Here is an 18,063-nt window from a genome sequence, read left to right as displayed (position 1 = left end):
AGGCTTTGAATACAATGGCAATATTGAAAAGACAGCAGTTTGAGCATGACTGATCTGATCACATATGTACACTTGCATCTGTATTTTTTCCTTTACATCTGCTGGAGAGAAAAAGGTGCTTTTGGGGCACAAGTCATCTCATTCTACTGTAGAGATCTAAAATAGTTTGGATTAATTGTGTTGATTATAAAGCATGTGTAAAATGACTAGCTCATATGTAGAGGTCTGAGGTTAAGTGAAGTGAGACACCTCTTTTTTCTGCATTTTCAGTCTTTGTTCAAAGATACTGGCTGGGATTCTTCTCCAAGCCAATTGTTGAAGCCAGAGGCAATTAATTGTGGCTATGTTTGTTTTAGGGAACTGTGAGAGGAGATTCAGACTCATTTCATTTAATCAGTAGTAAAGCTTCCAACAGACATTGTGAGGGTTCATATATGGCAAGAATATTGGTAGTTTGTTAAACCATTGCAAGACAAACTGGAACATTTAATTAAAATAAGCCTGATACACTGATGTATGAAAAAGTCAACAAAGCATGATTGACTAATGCACAGAATCAGCCAGCTGGTTACCTGATTTAATAACGTGCTGTTGTTAGTTCTAGAGGCCTCAGCCTGTAAACCATTTACACCAGTTGGATGAATGGTTCTGCTGAGAAACCCTGTCCTGCTCTGTCCAGCATCCAGGTCAATAGTTTCTTGTATCTTACCTCACCATGGATCCTCTCCCCTAACTAGTAGAAAATTGGTAATGTTGCTAAGCCTTACATTATGTTGTACAGCAAAAAGGAAGAAAAGAAAGAGGTTAAAGAGGAAAAGAAAGAGGAAAAGAAGGAGGAAAAGAAAGAGGAAAAGAAAGATGACAAAAACGATAAAAAAAAAGAAGAGTAAGTACAAAGAATGAATGTGCACTTGTAACACACCTCCTACACTACAGAGCATGGTATGTCATTTCACTGTAACACTGCCACTATAATTATTGTTCTGTAGGCTGCAGAATGTTATCCTGTCAAAGCTTTAATACATTTTCCCCTTCGAAATGGTGCAACTGCTCAGCAAACCTGTTGCATCTTTAAGACCTGTATTAAGACCTGTCATGAACAGCTTCCCAGGTCACTAAAAGGGAATTCAGCTACCTCTGATGACTTTGGCTGGCTGTTCAAGAACATTTTTTTTTCCCATCAGGGCATTTTAGGATAGCAGCTTGCTTTGCAGATCTGCACAGGATTTTCATAGTTGCAGTATATCTGTAATGACTCAAAGCAGACGAACCAAAAGTCTAGTTTGGACAAAGAACAAAAATATTACATGTAGGCAATTATAGATATACTAAGAAGTTTAATTTATTGATAATTCTGACAAATGTATGAGTAAGATGTCTGCTTATTGTGAGTCCTTACCCTGAGTAACATATCTGATTACTTAATATGGTGTAATTCTTTACTAGCGATCAGTAAAGTTTGCTCCTGCTGATTAAGAGCTGCTGAATTTCTGTGCAAAAAAACAGATCATTTGAACACTCTTAACAGAAATGTATCCTGGTCTTGTCTAGTCCCCCAGATTTGACCTGAATGCAATTCAGTTTAGTATTACCAGTCACACAAATATAACAATGGCAACAGATAAAAAAAGAGAATGCATTTAATTGGACTTCACAGTTAAGGAGTATGTTAGATGAATATATTGCAAGTTTGTTTATGTATATGGGTATGTGTGCTATGTAGGTGTAGGGACATTAGTGGGGAATCATCTCCAGATGGGATTTGCTTGATCTCCAGATCTTGACTCTCTCTCTTAATCAAAGCTTTGATTTGAAAGCCTTTTTTCCTGAGGATTCTCCTTCAGCTTCAGTTACTGTATAGTGAGAGCCTGAGTTTTACATTAACCTAAATCATTTTAAAACATTTCAGTAGAGAATATGAATGTTTTAAAATGTCTAAAAGGCAGTGTAATCTATCATATGAAGACCGTATTTCATGGTCACCAGATTTGAGCTGGTCACCAATTTTTTAGAAGAAATGGCTCAAAATCTATTGTGAGTTTGGCAAAGTAAATTCTTCTGATGTGGATATTACCTGCTTTATAAACACTATCACCTGGGCTGATATTCAACTGATAGCAGAGATAGTGCCAGAAATACACACCAATATAAAGTGTCTTATTTTCCTATTTTTAAATATTTTCATTCCTGGAAATTAGGAAAAGTCACACCAATACATATCGAAGCATTGCTCAATCACATATTCCACCCACTATTATACAGCTTACTGATCACACTAACACGTTACTATTGGAATAACTTCTGTGTTACAATCCACTAATGCATTACTACTTCTGACTATATACAATCTGCCTAATTGCTTATCTTTTCTTGCTGGGGCGAGACACTTCTGAGTATACTCTAATGTGCCCACTTAGCTGTGCTATTCCTTAAGTCTTCACTAAATTCCAGGCATGCACATTTCTTTTAGCACCTCATTGTCGTGAGGTTTGGGGAGCCTGGACTATGAATGTATTGAATTTGGTTTTATATAATAATGCATGTTTTAGTTCTGGTCCCTGCACTGTGTATGCGTGTGTGTGTCTGTGTGTGTGAGTGCGCATGCACGCATGTGTGTGCAAATGCGCATGCACAGTCTTGCTTGTGTAATGTGTCTGAGTATGTATGTTTAACTTGTTTAAATGCATGTTCATACAGTCATTTCAGTAATACAAGGATTTGCCAAAAATGTCAAAATTAATCCCCAAAGGAAGACTCTTCCTCTAGCTGTGGAGTATAGCCTTCCAGCTGGAATGATAGAAGTGTTTAATGTTTTCCTGTTCAGTGGGGGTCATATGCAGAAATGGTGGTATTTTCAGCCAGTGTGATTTGAATATCTTTGATTTTCTTTGCAATCTTGGTATTTTTTTCCAAAGTTGCATCAGGCAGGAATAGATTGTGTCAAATGGGACGAAACTTCAGCTGATATTTGGTATCTCCTCTGGGATGCTGGCATGGGTACTCTTCTTTTCTTAGACAGCTGTTAGTCAAGAGATGAGCAGCCTTCCAGCAGAGGGAGATCCAGAAGGTCACTTCATTGCATTTCCAGTGTAAAGCTGTATGTTTCACTTTCCAGGAAGAAAAAAGAAATCTTTGTGATAGATCCTTCAAGCAATATGTACTACAACTGGCTGACTATAATTGCAGCACCTGTGTTCTACAACTGGTGTATGATAGTGTGCAGGTATGGATTTAAGTTAATAATAATTTTAGGTTTCAAATGGAAAGTATCTTGTTATGTTTCCTGCATATATCATCATCTTATCTCCCTGTGGTATCTTCCAGGAGGCTTACCTAGAAGCTTTATAGTTCACATATCTTTAGGGATATACGGTATACATATCAGAAGAAATAGATGACCAATGCTTTTTTTTTTTTTTATGTATAAATTGATTGTAACTTGGAAAAAGCATCCTATGGGCGCTGGCAGTGGCCTTTGTATGCCACCTACTGGTTAGATGCAGAGATGCGCCTTAGCAGCCATAGGCTTGGTAACCATCGTTGGAGAAATATCTCTAACCGTACAGTAGAGAATATATGTGGCAATTCAAGGGGCAGGTCAGCAAAGAAGGCAGGGAAGACTGGGGGCAGTGAGGGAGTCATTTTACATTAATATGAGGGGGTCTATAGATGCTTCAAGGGCAGGAGGATTTTATTGGGGTGTTTATTTTCCCTTTTCAAATATAAAACATTGCTTGAGTCAAAATTGAAGTAATGGAGGAGTGCTGTGGAAATAGACCACTTTGTGGCAAATGGTAAGAAGAGATGGGGATGGCTTGCCACGCAGAAGCAAGTATTTTATTTGGGAATTATCTTAATGGAGATATGTATGAATTTAATCTAGACCTATTTGCACTTGCAGATGTGAGGTTGGGCATGCCTGGGGATATTTCCCATGAAATCTAATACATGTTTAAATATAGGGATATGTGCATCCCTCCATATGTGCCCTTGTGCTGCATATATGTGTTTAAGTTTTGTTCCTGGCTTAAATATCTTTAAATTCTGAAAGATGCTAGTGTGTATAGTGTCTATTTAGACATAGCCCCAGTGTGCAGATGTGCAGGTGTGGAGATACACTGCCTTTAGTTTGTTCAGTGCTAGTGACATGCACTAATAGGCTGTTTGTTAGTAAACACATTCTGAGTGCTCTGCTTATACAATTGGTATAATTTTTGTCATATCTTTGTTTCTTTAGAGCCTGCTTTGATGAGCTACAAAGTGACCATGTTAGGTTATGGCTGGTCTTGGACTATTGCTCTGATATCATCTATGTTTTTGACATGTTTGTCAGATTCAGGACAGGTGAGTCTTTTTGTGGTTTTACATTGTTTTCAGATAACAACATGGATGTAAAAGCTGGAAAAAAAAGGAATTCCCTTGTGGGGGCTGACCAGTGTAATATCCTGTCTCCAGCAGAAGCCAGCAATGGAGGCTTTGGGATAATGGAGTGTGTGACCAGCTTGGCTTGTTGTGAGGCTGGACTTCCCAATACCTGCACTTCCCTCATCTCCAAACCCAGTCCTATCAGTGCTAAATAGGCAGGTCAAAGACTGACTGAACAGCCTTCTCCAAAGCTGTTGTAATAGGCCATGTTGGGAAGGAAGGATAAGGTACTTTCCATGTCCTCTACCACCGAGTGTGTGATAGGATAGGTTGCTTTTACATACTGAGTAGGGCAAAAGGTCAGCTCCACCCCACTAGTTCTTCTTTCTTAGCCAGATCATGCAGCATTGTGTTCAGGAGTGATTTTAGAGTTGGCCATGTGTGAGACCTAGCACTTGTCTCTGCTTCCCACTTGCAGTCCTCTGCTTGGAACAGATAGTGCTGCCCCTTTGCTACCAGCGTTATTTCTTGCAGGCTCTGTGAGCTCCTGGCTGTGTCTCCCACTATGCTACATGGTGATGGTGTAAGAGTAACCCAGGAGCGTGGATGTGTAGGATTAACCAGGCACTTCCACTCTGGTCCTGCCTTCCTGAAGGAAACTTGAGCCAAAAGGATCCATGATGACAGTGCCACGAATGGAATGTTTGTCTTCATCTTTCTCTTCCAGTTTCTGTAGTCCAGACAGGCTGACAGGACTTCATACTTGAATACGCCCAACTGATACTGATTCTAGCCTTAAGGCAACATCTGTTTTAAACAAAACAAGGTCTTACTGTAGGCCTAAACAATGACACACAATGATCCATACTGTTAAATTGCTAGAATAGTTATTGTCAAGATTTTGTCTATGCAACTAGCACTCTCCCAAACAGTGTTAGGGCACAGATGGGGGGACGACAACAGAGACTGGGACTTGTTCCTAGGAGGCAGTTTGGACACTGCTACTCTTTTGGGGATCTGGGAGAGTTTAGGTATATGAACACAAGCTGTTTTGGTAGCTGGTCTGAGGGCTAGAAAACATTTCCTGTCTGTTCTATTTATTGGTACAGATACAGCCAAAAATATCGCTTGAAAGGGTCCAGAACTGCACTGATCATTATAAAAACAACAGTTCTCTTAAATCTTTGATTTTTACATTTTCTTTTTTTTTTATCATACTGACAGTTTGATATTAATGGTGGCTTATGACAAGTTGTAACTGTAAATGCCATCAGCTTGCAAAACACGAATTTCATAGCAGCAAGCCGGATTTTTAAAATTAGCCAGTCATCGTTCAACAAAGAAGTATCTTTCAGATAGCAGCCTGAATCTCAAGACTGCCCTTCTTTTGGCTTCGCCTTTTTCCTGTAGTAAAAAAGCTACCTGTGCCCACTAAATTCTTCTTCTGCAGTTAAATCTGTTTCTGCAATGGGAATGAAAAGAGACAACTGAGCAGAAATTGAGCATGTACAGACAATACAAGTGCAATTATAAAATTTCCATGGGTTATCTTGATAATGGCTGTCAAAGCATGGTTAAAAGACTGGCTTTGCAGGCTTGGATTAGAGCTGCAGAATTGCCATAGAGCTTTCCTGAATGCAGGCCTGTGCTGCAGTCTTAGGCACTCACCGGAGCGAGTGGTTCTTTAAGGTGCTGAAATCTTTGACAACTTGGCATAACAACCCCTCGTGGCCCCTGGCTGTGTCAGTTGCCTTCTCAGATAAGTCTGCAAGGTGCAGCTGCCATTGGGACAAATGTCCTGGGAGCCTTTGGGGAAGAAAATAACTTCCTGGCTGTTCAATGGTAGGGACTGGCTTGGAAATGGGATGTAGGAAGCCCCACAGCTACCATGATCCATGGAGATTCTCTGTGGTGCACCTGTGACTAGCAGCAGGGCCAGTTTCACTGTACTTCAGCTATTTGGTGGCTGTGTACTGTGAAACAGGAAGGATTCATGTCTTTCAGCAGCTGATTTTATGTGGCATACCCTGTGTTTTGATGGTTTCGAAAGGTTTTACTATAGTACTGTAGTTCTGTGAGGAGACAAGAAGACCTGCAGGCTTTCTATCTCCCTTAAGTATGAAGGTGTTTCCAAAGTTCTTTTTAATAATTGTGAGTCAGATATTCAGTTGTCTGGCCAACTTTTCTGTTCAGCTGCATAGGACTGTTCATGATGGCATATCTGATCAGATTTTTCTGTAATTTTCAGATGGTAGCACATCCGTGGCACATGACTATTTCCATTTGTAGTCAGCATCAGCTTAGAGGTATCTGAAGACAGATACATTCATACGCATGGGACAGATGTACAGATATATAACAGAAACTGCAACAGATTCCAGAAATAGAGCTGCGTTATACAAGGCAGAGGGAACTGCAGCTCAGTCCTCATCAGCAATTGCTTGTGTTCTGAAAAAATAGCTGCTTTAGATTGCTAAGGTAGTAGCAAAATCTGATAATTCCTCATATACAGGGAATGTTTTGCTTTTTTCTAAGGTGGACTTCTCCTGACTGATCTAGTGGGCAGACACTTGGCCATGTCTCCACTTGCAACTGCAGCAAGTATTTCATAGTGCATATTTTTTACTGCCTTGAGCTTTCAGAGGTAACAAACAGCACTGCAGCTGTACTGCTCAGGCAGCCTTTCTATGAGAATTCTTACCTATACACAGCTGCAGTTTGTTGTAAGGTCTCTTACTACAGTTTATGCCTTCTCATAAATCTAATACTTTCTGCATTCTTTTGAATAAAGATATATCAGCGTACAAAAATGATTGCAAAATTGCCCTGAGCAAAAAGTGACACAGGAATGAAAAGGAGAAATGGGATACACAGATGAGTTTTGTCAGATGTTTCTCAGTATAAAAATATAAAATATTGTTTTTCCATCAAGTAATTAGCAAAATTTTTCTTAAGGCAGCTGACTTTGAGGATGGGAGTTATGAAAAACAATGCCTCCTCACTGGCTAGAAGGATATAAGACTATGGGGTGATATAATTAATAGCTGTGTTTAAATATGAAGGTATTTACAGAATCACTGTTCATCCTGTAATCAGGTTCATTCATCTAAGGCCCTGTCCAAAGGGTCTGAAAAGCAACCAGAATCTTTCTGTTGATGGATAGCATGTTCACTTGTATTCCAGTTAGGCCCTGACACAAACTACTACATCTGTACGGTATGCACTTTTTACATAAATGCCTTTTGTGGGAAGAGAACCCAACAAAAATTGAAAGTCAATGATTTGTAGGGAACTTTGAAGCTATTTTTTTTAAAAAAAGTAAAGAAAGATGATCTCATGGAAGCAAAGTATTCACTGGTAATTTTAAAGACTATCATCACAAGGACTTTTTTTTTTTTTGAATAGAAGAATGTAGATGAAAAATATGCACTGAACACTAGTTCTTTTTGGAATCAGGAATCTGAGCTAACCTGTCTAATTTCACATCTGGCTCAGGATCATCCAGGTGTTTATTTTTTGAAAGAAAATGCTAGTGTCAGATAACTTACCTAGCATTTTTTGTGTGTGGATTTTAACTGCTAAGCACTGTGGGTTGGCATCCTTTTTCCATTTTACAGATGATACACCAATATGCAGAGACATAACGTCAGTTACATGTGGTCCTTCGGGGGAACAGTGGCAGAATCAGAAACAGAACTGCTATATTGGATCTGGGGCTCTTTTGAGTCTCTAGAACATAAATAATCCTTCTGCCATGACTAAATATGACTATATTTATTAATTAAATGCATGCAGATTTAACTTACAAACAAATCTGAAGCCATTCTTAAGTGACGATACTCAGATACTCATTTCTAAAATCATTTCACATAATCTGGAGTAGACCTGTGTCAGCTAAGTAGTTTCTATTACTAATTTCCCTATTTAGGTTTCTTTCTGGTGAAGAAAAGGAACTGCTAATATAGCCAGCATTTCTAACGCTTCATTTTGTTCCACTGAGCACCTTTCAATATAATTTTAATAATATTATAACTTTTTAAATAATGAGACTGTGGCAAATCATCAACACTCTCAGGAGTCCCATGTGTTTGGCAATAATCACTTCATGTTTTCCTTCTGCTCAAGGTAGTGAGCACTAGGACAGCTACTGAGACAATGTATATTAAGTAGAAAGATTTCTGTTTAGTAGCTGTCTCACTAGAAATCACCAAAAAGTACGAACCATTTTCTGCATATGAAAATCCTGTCACCTGTAGCATTGGATACAAGAGAAAAAGCATGGATTGGGGGGGGGGGGGGAAAGTGCTGTATTTTGTTATCTCAAGGTTATCTATTTTGCTCTGAAATCATTTCTGACATTCCATTATACTTATTCTTGGAATTGATTTTATATACAATCAAAACGTGCTTAACTTTAGTTATGAGTCATGCCAATGGATCATGAGAAAATGAGACATATGAATCTCCCCTTTCTATTTGCAAAGATGCCTAAAAGACATGGACACAGTCACCCAAAATAGTGTGGAAAAGTGCAGGCACCATGTAGTAATACAAGTCATTTCTCTACATCACTATTTATGAGCTTCGAAACTTGAGATATTTAAATTTACAATTAAATATTTTTCATTAATTGAACTCCTAGTACATAATTTTCTGTATGCATAACAGTTCCATTTTTAATGTTCTCAGGTATCTGAAGTGTAAGTCACTCAGTGCTGTTGACTGTAATTCTGAACTGCCCTTTTATTCTACCTAGTAAAGTATGTGCTTTTATTTTTTAAAGGCTTCCTTGAGCAAGGCTTGCTAGTTCGGGATGAAAAGAAATTACGACACTATTACACAAAAACTATACAGTTCAAACTGGATATGCTCTCTCTTCTGCCAACGGACCTGGCATATCTGAAGCTTGGTTTGAACTACCCTGAACTGCGGTTTAACCGCTTGCTGAGGATTTCTCGGCTGTTTGAGTTTTTTGACCGTACAGAAACCAGGACAAATTATCCGAACATGTTTCGCATTGGAAATCTTGTCTTATACATTCTTATCATCATCCACTGGAATGCATGTATATATTTTGCAATTTCAAAGCTCATTGGATTTGGAACCGACTCTTGGGTCTACCCCAATGTGTCCATTCCAGAGTATGGGCGCCTGTCTAGAAAGTACATTTACAGTCTGTACTGGTCAACACTCACGCTGACGACCATTGGAGAAACCCCACCTCCAGTGAAAGATGAAGAGTATCTCTTTGTGGTCATTGACTTCCTGGTGGGTGTGCTCATCTTTGCTACCATTGTTGGTAACGTGGGCTCCATGATTTCCAACATGAACGCCTCCAGGGCAGAGTTCCAGGCCAAAATTGATTCTATTAAGCAGTACATGCATTTCCGAAAAGTGACTAAGGATTTGGAAGCCAGGGTTATTAAATGGTTTGATTACCTCTGGACTAACAAGAAAACAGTGGATGAGAAGGAAGTTCTTAAAAACCTGCCTGACAAGTTGAAGGCTGAAATTGCCATCAATGTCCATTTGGACACACTGAAGAAAGTGCGTATCTTCCAGGATTGTGAAGCTGGACTTCTCATTGAACTGGTGCTGAAACTGAAACCTACGGTCTTCAGTCCTGGAGACTATATTTGCAAAAAGGGAGATATTGGGAGAGAAATGTACATTATCAAAGAGGGAAAATTGGCTGTGGTGGCAGATGATGGCATAACGCAATTTGTTGTCCTAAGTGATGGCAGCTACTTCGGTGAAATCAGCATCCTAAACATCAAAGGTAGCAAATCTGGCAATAGGAGGACAGCCAACATAAGGAGTATCGGTTATTCTGATTTGTTCTGCTTGTCTAAAGATGATTTAATGGAAGCTCTCACTGAATACCCAGATGCCAAAAAGGCTCTGGAAGAGAAAGGACGACAAATTCTGATGAAAGACAATTTAATAGATGAGGAAGCAGCAAAAGCAGGAGCTGACCCAAAGGACTTGGAAGAAAAAATCGAAAGACTTGAAACAGCTCTGGATACGCTACAGACTAGGTTTGCTAGGCTGTTGGCAGAATACACCTCATCTCAACAAAAAGTGAAGCAGAGACTTGCTAAAGTAGAAAACAGAGTGAAAAAGTATGGTAGTGGCACTGTATCAGAGGCAGAGGCTCCAAAACCTGAGGAGGAAAAAAAGGACTAATGGCATATTTATATTTTTTCATTTATTAAAGAAGGTTGAAGTATGTAAAAGCCGTAACTATATATATAAATATGTGTGCATACATAGATTATTATTTTTATATGGACTCCAGGATAATGGTTTTTAGCATTTTTAACTAAAGCAGTATTTTCTTGTAAATAGATCATTGTTACCTCCTTCTTAGGGGGAGATCTTGGTCTGTCATTTGAGTGGGGTTTTTTTGTACTGGAAGGGGGTTTCTTACAAGCAATGCTCAGAATGTGTGTCATTATGGTATGTGTAAGTCTCAATACACTGTCTCTTCCCTGTTAAGAAGGCATTGTATTTAAAGTAGAAGGGATGGGTTTTGGATAAGGACTTTTAAAATATTTATAGGGTACATGCTCTACCTTGCTACCTTATTAGCCTATTAAATACATGGACTTACAGCAAGGCTTCTCAAAATCTTTATTGTTTCACAGTGAAGCAGTCTGCACAAATTGTAGAACTGCAGATAAGAAGTACGTACCTGACCTATACAGCATAGCCATGCATGCTTATGAAATAGCCATGTATCCAGATGCTTTAGTCTGATTCCTTTCTCTTGAGCTGGGCTGTGCACAAGGGACCATGCTGACAGTGCAGCAGCGGTCAGTCATGTGCTTTCCATCATGGTCTGTGGCAGCCTTTGGTGCTCTGCAGCTGCTTTGCTTGGGGAGGGAGTGGGGGCTCTCCAGCATTATGCTTTCCCCAGCACCAGCCATGCAGCCACACAGTCCCAGTAGCAATGCTGGTGGGAGACATCTGTGGTAACGTGGCTTCACTCAACATAGGAAAAGAGAGGCCCGCTGCTCCTATGTGTAGGGTCTTTATAGGCAGTTCCCAGAGTGATGCTACCAAGAAATTGCAAGGGCTGGCAGGAGAGGCTGTCCCAGTGTGCCACCCAGCATTCCCTCCTATCAGGATTTCTGCAAGGCAGAGAGAGCCAGCCCTGTGTTGCAAAGTCTTTCCTGCTACTAGGCCTACATTTTTCTTCCTCTTTATTTCATTTAATGATGCCGCCTTCACCTCCCTCCCCATTTTGTGTCAGCTTTTCTCCTAAGTAGTTGTCACACTTCCATGTTTTCACTGGTTAAGAAAAACAAGGGCCAGATTTACTCTGAAGTTTTACTTGAGTTCATCTGATAGCTTAACTGTGCTAGTTGCTTTTCTCCTGACTGTAGGGTAGTTCTCTGTACTGGTGGTCTGGCTCCAAGGTGATTGCACCGGCCCAGTCCACTCAGTCTGCTGTCACATTCAGAGCAGAATGGTACTGAGCTTCTGTCCCTTCCACAGGGGCATTCTCCCAGCCAGAAGATACTAGCTTTCATTTTTTTTTTCTGTACAATTTGCTTCAGTTGTTTTCTTTTAGTGTCCCTCACCTCTCTAGTGTTTGTTTATTATCTGTCTGTACTGGTATTAGCATCTTAAGCCTGAGAGTGAAATCCTAGCTTCATTGAAGTGCCTGGTAAATAACTTCAGAGGTGGTTAGGATTTAAGCAGCAGTACTTTCAGCATGCTTAGCTTCCTATGGTTAACCCCCCCCCCCCACCTGTGGCAGCAGGGCTGCCAGTAACCACTCTTACTAGCTGCATGCAAACACAGGAGAAGGTGGTTGGTAGTTTGGGAAATCCTGGTCTTCCGTCTGAACTTGCTGTTTATTCCTGTCGCAGCTTTCTCATGTACATAAAAGCACATGCAGCAGTAGTTTGTATGGATAACAGCATGATGTGTGCACTGTCTTTCAGAGTGAAGCACTGTAACTATAGTTACAGGCCTATTTGTTTTTGACACAGTAGGTGAATTCCTTGTTTTCAGTGTAATCCTTTGTGCACTGCCTTGGCTAGCCACAGAGCCTTGTGTCAGTTGTAACATTGGTTCAAGCTCCATATTCATGAGGTCAAACATTACAGTTGTCTCTGTGTTAATCACTGCTTTCAGAAGAATAAACACCATCAGCCAGCCAGGGCTGCAAGACTTACAAAGCAGCATCTCCATTTTGGACTGCAAAACTTTGGCTCTTCTGCTTGCACAGAAGTGGACGCACAGGCAGCAGAAGGGAGCCATCTTGCAGGTGCCCAGAGGCGACTCATGCCCAGTCCCATATCCTTGGACCATGCCTACCCAAATAGGCAGCAGAACAAGTTTCCTTCGGAAAGAAATCATTATCAAAGCCAGTGATCATTGGGTTGTTCCCTTCCAGCACAGGAAAGGTTGAGATTAGGGCACTTACCAGGGACCTTAGGAAGGTCTGTGCTTTTCTTAGCCTAAATTGATTTGAACCCACAGCATTGCAGCACTAACCACACTTAGACTGCAGTAAGGGGGATGGACTCGCACACTTACTTCCTCAGCTGTGTGTTGAATTTGAGAGGCTGAAGCAAGTATAGTGAATCACAGGCCAAATGCTGACTGGTAGCCACTTTGATGCCTGGAGAAGGGGAACTGAATGTAGCCTTACCTCCTCTCCAGACACGGCCTTGGCAGAGATGCAACATGAACGTGGTGTACATTCAAATTAGGGCTTCCCTGGAATACCAGAGCATTGAGTTTTGTGGATTTGGTGTAGTTTCCCTTGTGTTGCTTTCACCCTTGGGTAACCTCACTAGCTTCAGAGAAGCTAGGGAGTAACAGAGGCTGCTTATTGTCTGGGGCACTGGGGCTGGACCCTCCAGTGGCTTTAGGTGTTACAGCAGCCAGTGCTCTGCCCTCTAGGTGTTCTCAGCCCTGACTGAGGAGTCCTGATAGTGCATGGGAAAAGGTGGCCTGTTGGAAAATTGGCAGGAAGCCAGTGAGAAGAGATTGCTTTAACTAGATGATAGTGAAATGAAAAGAGGTGGTTGCTCGCTCTTAACTGAGGACAGCTGCTCAAAGTAAACATTTATCTGGGGGAAGCAACTGTCTCCACCTATCGACATTTTTGAGCCTGGTGAGAGAGAAAAATCTGACAGTGACTAAGGGAATAGGGCTTTGCTTGTAATATTTGCAAAGAAGCCGCTCAGGTAAGGAATCCTGTGCTGGTGCCATCTTAATTTTGGGATGAAAGCATTATATTGGATGTGGGCTGCTGTCAGCACTGAGCTTTGCAGGCATCTGTTGGCAAAAACACTGCTACATTCATTGGTGGCTGACTGGTAGTTTTGAAAAATATCTGTATCCTTAAATATGGGATTCAGAGCTTAACCTTTCAGGGTATTTCCTGAGGCTCCACAGATTGTAGCTTATGGCTAGCAGCTTGCTGGCAGAAGCACATACACTAACATCAAATCATCCCGCAATTAAATTAACTGTTTAATCACTTAAAACTTGACTCCTATCAGCCTGCTTCTACAGCAGGCAAAGCTCAACCTGTCAGCAAAGATGCTAACTCCTAGTGAAGACACCGAAAACTGGAAAAAAGCTTCAACTAACACGAGTGAGAGCTGGCTGCTGCATTACAAGCTTAGTTTCTATAGCAGCAGCAGGTTTGCTCATGCCATACTCAAAGCAGAGAAACCCATCCATCCTCTTACAAGCAAAACCAACAATTTTACAACCCCCCCTAGTAAGTGCTACTCCAGCTCTGCACTGGTCCAAGCCCTTAGCTGATCCTGACCTGGGGCAAAGATTGCCCAAAGGAAGCAGAGTGGGTCAGGCTCCATAGTAGCTTGCATGCTGCTCAGCCTGCCTGCCTGATAAGGAAGTGAAAGGCTTTTGCTCTGACTGGATTATTCTAACAAATAAAAACACTAAGTTTAAGTATCTGCTTGTGAGCCATGTCTGAAGTCCTGTTATCATCAGTGGGGATCTAGACACCATAGTCTAGAAGCTGACTAGACTTAGGTATTTATTTTAGATTGGGCTTAATCTCTGTATTACCACTGACTATAATGAGAGGTCTGTCCTGTATGTGGACATCTGAGTTCAGGAGGTTGAGTCCTTGAGCTAAATCTTGCCCTTCGTATCTCCAGGTGCAAACAACTACACAGGATAGAGAGGAGCTGGAGTCCATCCCCAGCCGTATTTTGAGAGAGAAATAGAGGAGATAGCACCGGCTGGGGGGGCTAGTGCCATCAATCCCACACTGAGGAAGTGAAGGTTGAAGTGGGAGCTGGGGAGTTGCTGGTTGCAGGATATCACTTTTGTAAGGGCAGTTGGTGTGGTCACAGGCTGTCAAACTTGCAGCTCTCACTTTGTAACAGAGGCAGATACTGCATTGCTGATAGCTACTACTACATTGCTGTACTGCAGTTGTTAGTGTTTGACACTCTGTTACTCAACTGTCGCATCTGATAGGGGTTTTACACTTAGTGTCATAATCTGTGTCAGTCATAACTCTTTGTAAATGTATAACTACCTATACACTATACTACAGCTATTCCAGCCTACCAAGTATAAATGAATAAAACCATTTTAAGCATTATTATTCATAACAAGTTTAGACCTGTTAAAAAAACACCCATAAATATAAGAATGCTTGCTATTTACCTGACACATCACAACAGCTCTGTCTATCTATCAGGTAGATAAATACTGTTTTCTCCTTTTCCTTACCTCTAGGACTAGCTATCACATGCCAGAATAAGAGGTGTTTCAAAGCTGTTGGCTTCAGTCCCTTCTTTTGGCATGAAGGAATCACATCCTTTGCCATCTTTTGTCTCTAGGATTTTTTCCTTTCTTTAAAACGGATACAGCATGTACATTAAAATATTTTGAATAACGTTCAAGTAACTCTGTGTTTTCTCTCGTCAGCATCCCCCTGGTTTTTAGTGTTTCATCACAGACTTTGGTAATACCGAAGATATATGGCCCAGAAAAATCGTTAGTTTTAACAGAGGTCTAAAGTAACAAAAACCAAGCGGAGACCATAGTATTTTCCCCTTACTGTAGAGCATCTGGCACATTGCTTTGTTTCTGTGCCCAGTTTCAACACTCTCACAGTGTACATGGGCATGACATGCTTGCAAGTGCCCAACTGCCGTGCTTCCTCAGTGGCTCCAGGCACGGCAGGCAGCAGAGCTGGCCAGGCTGCCTGTTTTGCTGCTGTCCCCACAGGCAGCCCTCTCCAGAGCTCCCTCTGTTCCCTGCCCTGACTCCACACAGTGGATGGGGCCTTGCATGCACATTTCACCTGCCAAAAAAATCTTCCCAAAGCCCCCAAACATCAGGCAATACCTGCCATGGGCTGAGCTGATCCTCTAACCCCATCTGAGTGCACAAGGGGAAGCAAGAAATGTAACAGCTGCTAAGGAGCTCTTAAACAGATGCCCTGAAACTGCAGACAGGTTTAACAGATCAAGCGCTCACTACAAATACTCCCAGGGAAGACAACGTGTGCTGAAGCAGATGGCCATGGGGTGGTACTGTTGCTCACTGCAGAATAGCACCAAGCTGCCTGCACTGAACAAGACATCTGAGAGATGCAGATCGAGGTGTTTTAAGCGTCTGTTGCAGGTGCAGAAGGAGTGTAAAACTGGTCAAGCAGTACTGACATCCTCCAGGTACTGCCTGGAGCGAGTTTTATGTGGGGAAAGGGCTCCGAAGTCACTGGCTCTGTAGCAACAAATGATTCAATTCTTGCTGTTTTCTGAAGAGCTTTCACTAGCACCCCATCCTTCCCACCTCCTCCCTCCCACTGCTATTTCCCTTATACTGTTTTTATAGTAGACAGCTCTGTCCTGGAAGATTTTACCAAGTGAATTACACAAAAATGGTGGCGATAGCAAAATAGCACGTGCACGCATACACATACTCTCACAGCCGATGTGGGGCCACTCTGGACTTTGCAGTTAGCTTGACTGTGCAGATCTTTCTGCAGAAACGGCCTGAGAAGAAACAACCCCTGATTCAGTTCTTAAACATCTGCTTTAAAGTTTTGTTCCTGCCAAATATTTACTAACCTACAAGCAGAGAGGGCTCTGCTTTACATTAGGAAACAAACCACTCTTCTTCCTTTCCCACACAAAAGCATCAGCGCTTTCTCTGGAGCTGGTCCGTATGTTGCTGATTTGGGAGAGAGAATCATTTTTGTATCTCTGACGATGGCTAGGATGAGAGCAGATTTCATCAGCCAAACCTAGTCCAGGTTGTCCAACAAGACAGTGCAGTAGGGCTGACTAAAGGAGCGCAGCTCTTCATCCTTACACAGTGATCTGTGACATGACAGCATTTGTATTTTGCTTCAAAGTCCCCCGGCTCTTCTGTTGAGGTTTCCATCCTGGAACAAACAAAAAGAATCAAACCCTTTTTTACATAATTTAGCATTCATAACAACCCTTTGTGTATTTCTGAGAGCAAAATGAATTATGTACTAAATGGATCTGGCAACTGTACAGGCAGCTAAAGCACAAAATTTCAGCTGTGGCAGCTTTCCTGAGGGAAGCTATCAATCAAGGCTGCCCACAGCAGCATTCGCAGGAGCTGGCAGCAAAGTAGGAAGCTGCCTGGGAAGCGACCTCCTTTTGGGGAGGCTCAGGCAGCCACGCTCCCTTCCACTCTGCCTTAGGTGGCGGAAGAGGGAAACACATGTACACCCTGAGGAACCACCACAATATCTAAAAATGGTCCGGCCTTGTTTCTGAAATTCAGATTTTACAACTGTTTCCAGCTCAAATTTACTCACAGGGCTCACAAATCAAATGCCGATGCTTGCTACTGCCAACTGCCCTCTCAGCTTCCCTGTGGAAAATCAAACTCTGCTGTTCTGCGTTTGTAGACATCCCTGCTCTGCACCCTAGGAGAGAAGTGGGGAAGGAAGACTTGCATTATATAAGCAAAACCAGCTTCTGCAGCCTCAACAACAGGAAAGAGGCATTTCCTCATCTTAAGGCCCGAAGGATGAACACCAACATTTAGTTTTTCTCCAGCAGCAGCAGCTCTCCCACAGTTTTCCTCACTAACTCTACCACATTTGCTTATCTTCTGCAGTGAGATCCCAGGAAGCAGTGCCAATGGATATAGTCCCCAAGCCAAAAGTTGTCCTCCCAAGAGGCAAAGGAGGACACCATTCAGCTCTAGTAAAGACCTGCCCTATTTAGATTGGTAAGTTAGGGGTAGGTTACTAAAACCAGAGCTGCATAAACATGATAGGAATTTACTAATAGTTACCTATTTCTTTCTTGGTTTTTTTTTCTTAATGTTCGTAGTAGCTGGTATCAGCCTTTCTAAAATTGGGGAACTGAAGAGCAATACTTAAGCATGGAAAACTGGGAAAGCACAACTGTATTCTGGAGTGACTGGCAGCTTGATGCATAGTTATTAATCTCAGCTTCTTGTCTGTTTTGACTTTTTTTTGTTTTGTTTTTTTGTTTCCTGACTTGCAAATCCCTGTTCTTACTGTCAACAGCTACTGCTCCACCATCTACAGAACACTTTCCCCCTTTTCAGAGAAGGCATCTCATGAAAGTCACTGAACCTGAGCAGCCTGTCCCCCTTGTAGGTGAAAAGCACAGCTAGAGCTAGTGGCCATTAACTGCATTTTAAGATATGGAGATAGAGAAGCACGAAAATGTTTTC

General features: G+C 41.6%; 1 protein-coding gene across 6 annotated transcripts in view; it reads left to right on the top strand.

The window, feature by feature from the left end:
• CNGA3 (cyclic nucleotide gated channel subunit alpha 3) overlaps positions 1–15,275 on the top strand; it is a 42,253-nt gene extending 26,978 nt beyond the window's left edge. For 4 of the 6 annotated variants that reach the window (XM_064501956.1, XM_026103235.2, XM_026103237.2 and 1 more), the window contains exons 5-8: positions 782–886; positions 3,116–3,223; positions 4,238–4,344; positions 9,149–15,275. In XM_064501956.1, the coding sequence (XP_064358026.1) occupies positions 782–886; positions 3,116–3,223; positions 4,238–4,344; positions 9,149–10,551 (1,723 nt within the window). In that variant the 3' untranslated portion in view covers positions 10,552–15,275. Of the gene's footprint in view, positions 1–598; positions 687–781; positions 887–3,115; positions 3,224–4,237; positions 4,345–9,148 lie in introns of all 6 variants that reach the window. The other 2 variants (XM_064501974.1, XM_026103238.2) reach the window with 2 other exon arrangements.
• Positions 15,276–18,063: the final 2,788 nt, after the last annotated feature.

This window comes from Dromaius novaehollandiae, chromosome 1 (genome assembly GCF_036370855.1).
Source record: "Dromaius novaehollandiae isolate bDroNov1 chromosome 1, bDroNov1.hap1, whole genome shotgun sequence".
Classification (NCBI taxonomy): domain Eukaryota; kingdom Metazoa; phylum Chordata; class Aves; order Casuariiformes; family Dromaiidae; genus Dromaius; species Dromaius novaehollandiae.
Note: the sequence above shows the minus strand (reverse complement) of the source record. Positions and strands in the feature narration are given on the sequence as shown.